At 48.1% G+C, this 9808-nt stretch overlaps 1 protein-coding gene across 1 annotated transcript in view; it reads left to right on the forward strand.

Annotated features, from left to right (window-relative positions):
- The first annotated feature begins 681 nt into the window (after window positions 1-681).
- Window positions 682-9808, forward strand: part of LOC100476614 (putative DMBT1-like protein) — a 24161-nt gene continuing 15034 nt past the window's right edge. The window contains 8 exon segments of the mRNA XM_034663633.1: window positions 682-688; window positions 838-966; window positions 2299-2337; window positions 3797-3944; window positions 4992-5182; window positions 6273-6302; window positions 6928-6969; window positions 7871-8188. Coding sequence (XP_034519524.1) covers window positions 682-688; window positions 838-966; window positions 2299-2337; window positions 3797-3944; window positions 4992-5182; window positions 6273-6302; window positions 6928-6969; window positions 7871-8188 — 904 coding nt within the window.

Raw genomic sequence — 9808 nt, forward strand, 5'->3', positions numbered from 1 at the left:
GGCTTGGCTGGTCTCAGCTGACTCAGTGGGGCTTGCTCAAATATCTCTGGCTCGCTGACAGGTCAGCTGAAGGCTGCCTGGCCTTGGATGGCCTCCCTCATGGGTCTTACAGTTCCATAGCTGTTATCTGAGGTGACAGAGGTGACGTGGTCATGCATCCTTCATCACCCACAGGCTAGCTCAAGCTTATTCCCGTGATTCCCTCAGCGTTCCCATGGAATGAACTGAAGCCTGTCATGCCTCTTGAGGCCTCAGCTCCACATGAGTCCACCGTGACTCCTCCACATTCTACTGGCCAAAGCAAGTCACAGGCCACAGCTTAGAAGCAAGGAGTAGGAAAATAAGCTAACCTCTTGACAGGCAGAGCAGCAATGTCACATTGGAAAGAGTGAGGCTATCAGGAAGAGAAGCCCTGTGGTCATTTTTGTAGACCTACCACAGGCAAGCAGTCCTAAATGAGAGTGTGGATAAGGAAGGCTCCTTAAAGCAGACATGTGTGGAGAGTGGCGTGGGAGCTCACATGACTGCATGAAGAGTGTGAATAGCAAAGTCATGGAAAACAAGAGGAGCTCGGTTGGGTAGCAGATCGTCCAGTTGTCGAAAGGCAGGGTGAGGGACGATCACCCCGTGACCCAGGTTCTTCCCCAGGAGGCTGGGCCCCCGTGCGGCTGGTAGGCGGCCATGGGAGGTGCGCAGGCCGTGTGGAACTCTTCTACCAGGGAGTCTGGGGGACCGTGTGTGATGACCTCTGGGACCTGCCCGAAGCAAACATCGTCTGCTAGCAGCTGGGGTGTGGCTGGGCCGTTTCAGCCCTGGGCGAGGCCCACTTTGGGTAAGGCTCTGGGAGCATCCTCCTTGACAACGTGCACTGCCGGGGAGACGAGCAGCACCTGGAGGAGTGCTCCCACGTCGGCTGGTTTTCCCACAACTGTGGGCACGGAGAAGATGCCGGCGTGATCTGTTCAGGTAAACCCCTGCCCCCTCCCAGCCGGAGCCCAGACTTGGCTCTTCCTCAGAGAATACCTTTCAAAAGACAATGTAAGTCTAGCTGTTGAAAAGGAACCGGTACATTTTTTGCTCACAGCAGATACTTTCATCCCTCACGCTTACAGGTGCTGAATACGTAACAGTCTCACCCCGGGTAAGGAAGGCGATATTTACATGTGCAGTTTCCCAAAGTCTTGGGGAAGAAGTTCTGCTGGAAGCTGGATGTGTCATCCTCCAGACCGGTGGAGTGACTGGGACATGTGGAGTCACCTGACTCTCCAGTGGGAGAAACGGAGAGTACCTTAGAAATCATTTGATCCAGCCTCACTTCCCACTTATCCCCCATTTTATATACAGGGAGCAGATTCTGAATTTCTCTGACTTGTGTATAGCCCTTTCAGTCGGCCAGCTCTGAGGGTTACAAGGCAACGACAATGAGATATGGGTAGGGGGTGGTTAAACCATAAGAAGGGGTTAAGGACTCTTCCTGCCCAGGTGCAGATGGCTGGTAGGCTGGACCTGGCCAAAGTCAAGGTGACCCAATTCTATTCGACCCTCTCCCTGCTTCTGCTTTGTTCCTGGTGCCCACAGAGCTTCTTTTGCTATTGGTTTTCCCACATGCTCTCAATGCCAGAACCCAGAGTTTTCCATGCCAGTGCTCTCTCTCCTTCCTCAAACCCCCAGTTTCCCCCATGCCCTGCCCGCAGCTATCAGAGAGTGAGTCACGAATAAAGCTGAGTAGAACAGGTCTGATAAAGCTCCAGGCACATTCCCTCCTGGGTTGTCAACTCTTGCAGGTGGGAACGGATTGGTCCCAGGGGGGAGGTTCTGGGCCAGGTGTCACTGGTAGGAGAGATGCAGGGGGCATGAAGGAGCATGCACAGCCTCCTTGGGTGTTGGCTCACCATCTCCGAGCAACACCAGGTCAAAGGAAGGGGAGAATTGGTGCCTCTTCCTATTCTTACCTCGAAGGCTCATGACTCTCAGGCCTTGGGTCACTAGAATTGACTACAGTTGCCAGAATTTCATGTCTTTAGTCTTCTTAAACCCCAAATTTAAAAATATCTCATTTGTGTGTGTGACAAGAGGATAATATATCAAAATCCGGGAAGGATCTAGATCAGTGGTTCTTCCGTCCCACACATTGATGTCCCCTACGTGTTCTGGCCTCGCCCCCAGAGATGACTCAGCAGTTCTGGGAGGGGGGGCCCCCCACTGTATTTGTTATGAGCTCCTCAGGGTATCATGTGCAGTTAGTGTTGGGACCTTAGTGCCAGCTGACGAGCCACATGTCCTTTGTGTGTTTGACAGATCGCCCACTGGCTGTCATACCAGGAACAGAGGTCGCAGGTGAGACTTTGGTGTCCTTGGCTACTCTAACCACCATGTTTTAGCTCAAGCCCCGAAGTGATTCTCCAAGGAAGTTGAGCAAAATACTACTGCCCTGTCTGGGTCACCCCTCTGAACCCGTGTTCTGAATGAATAGTCCAGTAATGAAGTCAGAGGCATTTATGGCTCCAATTCCATTTCTTTGTAGTCAAAGAAGGCAGTCCAAATAATCAAGTTGATGAGGTTGTGGGATATCGGTGAGGTTCGGTGGGTGGAGTCCGAAGCCAACGACCAAGAAAGAATTCTAGAGATGTCTTTGGTGCAAAATGGTGGTTNTATTAAAGCTCGGGGACAGGACCTGTGGGCAGAAAGAGCTGCTGCCCCGGGTTGTGAGGGGTGGCTGATTATATACCTTGGGGTTGGGGGAGGTAAGGGAAAGGGGAGGCTGAGAAAGCACTTTCATATGTCAAAGAAGACTCACAGGATACCAGAGGCCTGGCCATTGTCAAGTTAAGGTTATTTCCCCACTAGTAAGGCATTAACATGAAGACAGTTGGGAACTTCATGGAGGAACATTATTACACTGTGCCGCTTCAAGTATCTGTCTAGGGGCTGCAGGTTACAAAGACATTCAATTGTTTTTACAGTCCTTTCTGGAAGCTAGGTTACTGATAGCTTTGCTCTTGTAGACTGCTAAAACATTTGTAAACTGAGGGAGACTCCAGTCTTGCAGGCTAACTATTTCTTTGTCCTTCAGGGCAGCCAGGAGTGCCTGAGGAATGTCACATACATCCCGGCGGGGGGGGGGGAGGTTGCGGGGTGTCAGTTTCTATTTTGTCCTCAGCTTGTTTTCTGTTCCCTCATCAGATGGATACACAGACAAGCAGATGGAAAAACAAATGGACAGGTGGTAAACAGGCAGACACAGAATGATATCAGTGTTGGAGGGGTAGATGGCTCAGGGCAAGTTCTCTCCACTTAGGAGTGGATTTTTAATAGTGTAATTTTAATAAACCGTAACAGAGGGCAGATGGAATGCTGACATCTTCATATACATAGAGATTCCATGTCGACTCAGCTTTACTTGGGAAAGTGAAGCCATTTACTTATTACTACTGGTGGCCAACAAAAGTCAAAGCTGCTGAACTCACCACTAGGGAGTAACAACCAGAGGGAAGGATTCGGGTTGGTACTGGATAACTGCTCTGCCCAGCAAGGCCACGTCAGTGGTAGAATTCTCAAAACAAGTGAGAGATGTTTCAAAATTCAGATGCTTTCAGGCCCTAATTTCCTAGGTTTGCAGGAGTTTTTAGATTGGTGTATGCCTCTGATATGTCCTAAGACATACCCACAAGGTAATGACCAATGAGACCTATTTGGTGGGGGAAAAAAAAGGAAAGGAAAAGAAAGTGTGAATTACAAAATTACTGAACTCAACAATGAAAAAAACTAAAATTCTAAAATATTTTTCTGCTTTTAGAAAAACCTAGGTGTGGCAGAGTGATTACCAACTCATCTGGAGCAATTAGGAATCCCCCCCAGAACGAAATGCACGACAACATAACCTGCGTGTGGGAAATCAAGGCCAACGCATCAGATCACATAGTGCTGGCCTTTCCGTATCTTAAGTAAGTCACAAGTACATGACTTACGTACAGTGTGTGGTTTAAAGTTCTAAGCATTTTCCTGGGCTTGATTCTCAAAAGTAAAAGAGTCCTTCATGCCCTTTTGAATTTTGAATTTTGAAATAATTGTAGACACACCGGAAGTCACAAAAATAATACATAGAGTCCGACGTGCACTTCACCCAGCTCCCCCCAGTGCTGGCATCGTCTGCAACTGTAGGAAAAAATCAAAGCAAGAAGTAATGCAATACTGAGCTAGGCCACAGACCTTATTCTGTTTTCACCATTTTCCACATCCACTTGTGTGTGTGTGGGGGAGGTGGGTGTGAGAGAGAGAGAGAGAGAGAATGTATGTTGCAGTCTCTGGTTAAAGATACAGATTCCAGGGAACCCGCACACCTCATAAATCAAGAAGTTTGAGGTTTTAATATTGTAAATAGTCAAGGTGGTTGTCATTCACAAATGAATGTCTTATGGAAATTAACTCCCAGGAGCAACCTAAATTATTTATTACTTTTGAATTTTGCTTAATCAAAAATGACTTAGAATGGCCAGCTCCTCAGACATGGAGATGCTTTTCTGACTCTAACCCTCGGGGCGTCTGGACAAAACTTGACAATGAAGAACAAGGGCTGACAGATCAGATCACTTGCACAAAGCAAGCTGGGCAGACTTGGTAATGCACTTCCCTCTAGGCAGGTGGCCGCAGAGTTCATACGTAGGTCGTAGGTCGTCTGGGGCCTGAAGCCATGTCCCACAGGCAGGCCGTTGCCTGGCCTGGCCCTCGGCCCTGGACTTCCGGGTACCTGCGCTCCCAGGCCCCAGCAGGGCTCCACCTAGTGCCTCAGTCTCCTCTTCCCTCTTCCAGTGAAGGTCCCATCCTTCAAGAAAAAGTGGCATAAAGGATTCTATGCTATGTTTAAATGACTGACGGGCTTTTAATCTGTTTCCAGCTGTATTGTCATGAAAGAAAGGGTCTGCCTCACAGCATACCTCTAAGATCTGCTAATGGGGAGGCTAAGAGGCAGCCATTGGTCTTTGCTTCCCTAGCCTAGACTGCACCAATGAATATTTTGAAATCCTGGACGGCCCTCCCTCCTCCACAAAGTCCCTGGGGAAGACCTGCTCCAGATTCTACCTCACCTACGCGTCCTCCTCCAACTCAATGACCCTCGTGTACTTCCGAAGCTTCAACAACATAGGGAAGAACTTTGTTGCTTATTATCTTTCTGCTTCTAAAGGTATGAACGGTGGTTCAAAGCAGGAGCGTGGGAACTGCAGCTAGACTGCCTGCCTTGGGCTCAGTTAGAGCCCCGTGGCTTACTCTCTGACCCTGGATAAGAGACCCAACCTCTCTGTGCCTCAAATCATTCCCTGTATAATGGGGATAAGAGAAGCTTCCCTCCTAGGCTTGTCGTGGGGCTTGCCTGAAGTGACACAAGTAAAGCCCTTGCACGGCGATGGCTCATCGTGTGCTCAGTACTCGGCAGATTCAACCCCGGGCCTGGTTCCCCATAAACACCTGGCAGTCCACCCGTTAGGATGCCGCTCCTGGAGTTACGCTGGACCTAGTAGTAGATGGGTGTTTTAGGACCTACGGAAGAAGAAGGTGTGGTCCCAGCCCAAGAGCGGCTCAAGACAAATGCATGTGATGCAATTAGAGGACAAGTAGACTATACTAAATGAAGGCAAACAAATAGAATAGACTAGAATATACTAAACTGACACATGTATGCATCTCGGGAAAAGACATTAGAAGAGAGAGAGCGCCATGCGGGCTAAGACATGAAGGGAACATAGGAGGAAAGAGCCTTGGATTAGTCTTTAAGCCTGGCCAGGCTGTGAGTGGAGAAATAGGGAGGGGGCGTGCGGGTGAAGGAGCCGGGTGAGCACAGAGGTGGGATGTATAGGACATGCGGCCAGAAGGCAGACAGAAGCTCAGCCAGGGGTTTCTGATAAAGCACACGTACTCAAGGTTGGGTAATCACAGCAACAGAGATCCAAAGAGCAAGGGACACTTACTGAGTGCCAATTTTATGTGAGGCAACCCTGTACGCACTTCATATGTGTTACCTCCTTTCATCCTCACGCAAACCCGTGGTTCTCCCCTTTTACAGATGGGGAAACTGAGGCTACAGAGGTTCCATAATTGTTCTGAGGTCACCCCGCCATGGGTCCTGCCCCTTTAGCGAGCGCCAGGGGGCTCAGTGAGCACGCTTGGGAAGTATGCTATGAAACAGGGAGGAAGCACTTGGTGTCACAAAGGGGATCAGAGAAAGTCACTGCCACTGTGATTGAACAGTTACTGATGAGGCTTCCTTGTCATTGCAGAGGCAAGTTCATGGACCCCCCATCTAATCAGTGAGTCACCTTTACTGTTGCCACTTTATCTTCATTCCTTGTTCGTGTGTCTTCCTCTGCCCCGCACCCCCACCCCGGTGCTTAGAGTGTCATAGTTCCATCTCTGCTTCATACGTTTCCTAATTTCCTCCGTCAGTCCAGCTAGCTGAGGGGTTCTGTCTGCACACGGTCTGCACAAGCATGATGCCCATTCACCATGGAACCAAGTTGCACATGCCAACAGTTGGGTCTCTGTAAATTGATAATTGCCAATTTGATTTCTTAATTCCTTGCTTTTATCAAAAACAGTGAGACACACCTAATCAAGCATTCTACACTTAGGGAAAGTTAACACAACAGAAGCACGTGGAGGAAATGGCTTTTCCCTAGAAGGGCACCATGAGTGTTTGCATTTTGGCACGAAATGGCATTATTTAAGTGTCTTTATATCGCCAGTAACTGAACGGAAGGGAATATTATTTCTGTGGGATCCCGCACATCTGAGGAACAACATAAACAGAGTTTGATTTTGGAGGTCACTTATTATAAAGATGCTAAAGAGAATGAATCAACCAGAATCTTGGTGTTTAAGGGATGAGACCATCTCGACCCTTTATATCTGAAGGGTGTCATCTTGTATTCACAGCAATCCCAACAGCAACATCCAAGACAGTGACAGCAAGACCAGGTAAGCCCTGGGATGCATTCATTCATTTACCAACTATCCTTTCCTCTCGGTACCTGCATTTGTACCTGCTTCATGGGCAGGAACTGAACCAACTGGAAGTACTTCATCTATTTGCAAAATAGGCCAGTTGACTCTATGCACGTTTTTAGGACCATCCAAAACTCTTGGGATCCTTTGGCATCCCAGGTGAGCAAAGCTCATTTTTTCAGTGTTTGAATTTCAGAGTCTTCAAAGCCTGAGCAGCTTCCATGCGCCTTCTAGTGGGGTTCTATATATATATATATTTTTTTTTTTTAATTTGGCCAGTCCTGCTCATAGTTAACCTATATCTGCATCATTAATAGGCTTTTTCAAAGTGAGTGGAGCATCAAAGACATTCCAGAAGCAATGAGATGGAATAGCAGAGAAAAATAGTGAACTTTTGGAACCAGGAGACCTGACTTTAGATCTGCTGCTTCCCAAATGTGGGATTTGGGGTGAATCATTTCACTTCTCCAACTTTCAGTCTCCCTATGGATAAAGTTGGCTCACTGGTGCTCTTCTGCTTGCCTTCTGAGTTATTACAGGTGAAGATGAACACACACACACACACACACAAAGGCACTCCACAAAGCCACAAATCACTGTGAATATTGTTGTATAATGTTTTTCCGCATTTAGCTAAAATAGATTGGCACATACCTCTGGCCCAAAGATATTGGATTAATGAATGTTTTAGGCTACATGTTATTTTGATGATCTTAATTACATATTAACCTCCAACTAGGAGGTTGACCAGTTGACTGGCTCTTTTATCAAGTTCACCATCCCTAATAGTAGTGTCAGGGTGGAGAGCTCAAGTAGGTCATGGGCAATATGCAGTGTCCCTAGAAGGCAATGATCACCGGGTCTCTGTCTGCAGGGGACTGGCCAGAGCTGCGGCTGGTGGGCGGCCCAGGTCGGTGCTCAGGACGCGTGGAGGTCCTCCACCAGCAGGCCTGGGGCACCGTGTGTGATGACCTCTGGGACCTGAATGAAGCCGAGGTTGTGTGCCGACAGCTGGGGTGCGGACAGGCTGTGTCTGCCCTGGGGAAGGCTCACTTCGGCCCAGGCTCTGGAAACATCTTCCTGGACAACCTGCAGTGCTCCGGGGTTGAGCGCTACCTGGGCCAGTGTGCCCACTCGGGCTGGTCGGAGCACAACTGTGGCCACCACGAGGATGCCGGCGTCATCTGCTCAGGTAGCCCCTCCTCTTTCAGATGGTCATTGCCAGTCCCACCGTCTTCAAGACCACCCTGCTAGAATTCAGAGTTGGCCAGGGATGAAGACAGGGCCTCAAACACGTGGCATTCATTTTTTGCTTTATCTCTTCTAACTTGGTCAAAAATACAAGATTTTGGGGCGCCTGGGTGGCACAGTGGTTAAGCGTCTGCCTTCGGCTCAGGGCGTGATCCTGGTGTTATGGGATCGAGCCCCACATCAGGCTCCTCCGCTATGAGCCTGCTTCTTCCTCTCCCACTCCCCCTGCTTGTGTTCCCTCTCTAGCTCGCTGTCTCTATCTCTGTCGAATAAATAAATAAAATCTTTAAAAAAAAATACAAGATTTTAACTGCCAGCCTCCCAGAATAAAACCTGATTTTCTAATTTGGTGGTAAGATTTACCAAAGGTAGTGTGCTTTACTGAAAACTGACATATGCAAAGAACGTATTTAACTATGGGAATGTTTAAGGAGTTTATCTAAAGGTCTTTCATTCAGAGGCACTGAGAAGATGTCAGAGCTGGACGGACTTGAGTCTGGATCCCAGAGCCGGCGCTAACACTCAGACTGCATTTGGGCAATACTTAAACTCTTAGAGCCTCAGTTTCTCCATCTGTAAAATTGGGGACTGATGGCTCTCTTGCAGGAGTGCTGAAAGGATTCAAGCCGTCTTTTGTAAAGCACTTTCGAACACCTGAAAAAGGGGCTGAATATTTTCACTTTTCCTACCATCTTCCTTACTCAATACCCCAAAGCAATCGGTGGACTAATATGGCTCATTTTAATCACCCGATGACATAACAATTTTTCAGATACTTTGGATTTATCCACGTGCAAAAATTAGCGAGGAGTAAGGTAGTCGTTTCTGGAACGTCTACTAATAACCCTTTCCAATAATGAGAAGTCTTCGGTAAACTAGTACCCGGTGTGATTTGAAAGATTAGTACCTATAACTCGAAGTGGTATTTGTGACATGGAGTTACCCCACGAAAAGGACCTCAGGGAGATGTCAGTACCTTCTCTTTAACCAGAGGGGATATTTAAAAGCATGTCTGTTGGTGCCTTCATCCGTCTGTTTGCTTCGTGGCATCCTGTGACACGTGCAGGTGTGACCTCGTTGCAGTCTCGCAGGCCCCGTGTTACTCCTGTTCCCATGTTCTGGAGGGTGATTTTCTAACATCTGAGCTGCCCCAGTGACTCCCAAAGTGAAACTCGTCTGCCACAAAATCAGCAGCTCAAGTCGGACTCCACACGTGCCCTTCATGCCCAATGGTTTGCTCACCGCACAGGAAGCAGCCGACAGCCAGAGAGAAGCTCTCGTTTGTGTCCACGGATGAATCTGGGTCTCCCAGCTCTGTGTCATTTAACGGGACTGATTCTTCCCAGATCAGATTAATCAACACGTGCAAGGACGCAGTTAAAGCTTTTGTTTTCAGTCATTGAAGGCAGGATTTCGGAAACATACTGACATATTTATTCTTTCTATAAACAGATGCTGAAGAATCACTCATTAATAGTCCAGGTAGGTCGCACTTTATCTTGATGGGACTCAAATATCAGCTTTCCCTGATTTTTCCACGGGCTATTTTCTCTCAGCTCTA

The sequence above is a fragment of the Ailuropoda melanoleuca genome, chromosome 6, assembly GCF_002007445.2.
Source record: "Ailuropoda melanoleuca isolate Jingjing chromosome 6, ASM200744v2, whole genome shotgun sequence".
NCBI classification, from domain to species: Eukaryota; Metazoa; Chordata; class Mammalia; order Carnivora; family Ursidae; genus Ailuropoda; species Ailuropoda melanoleuca.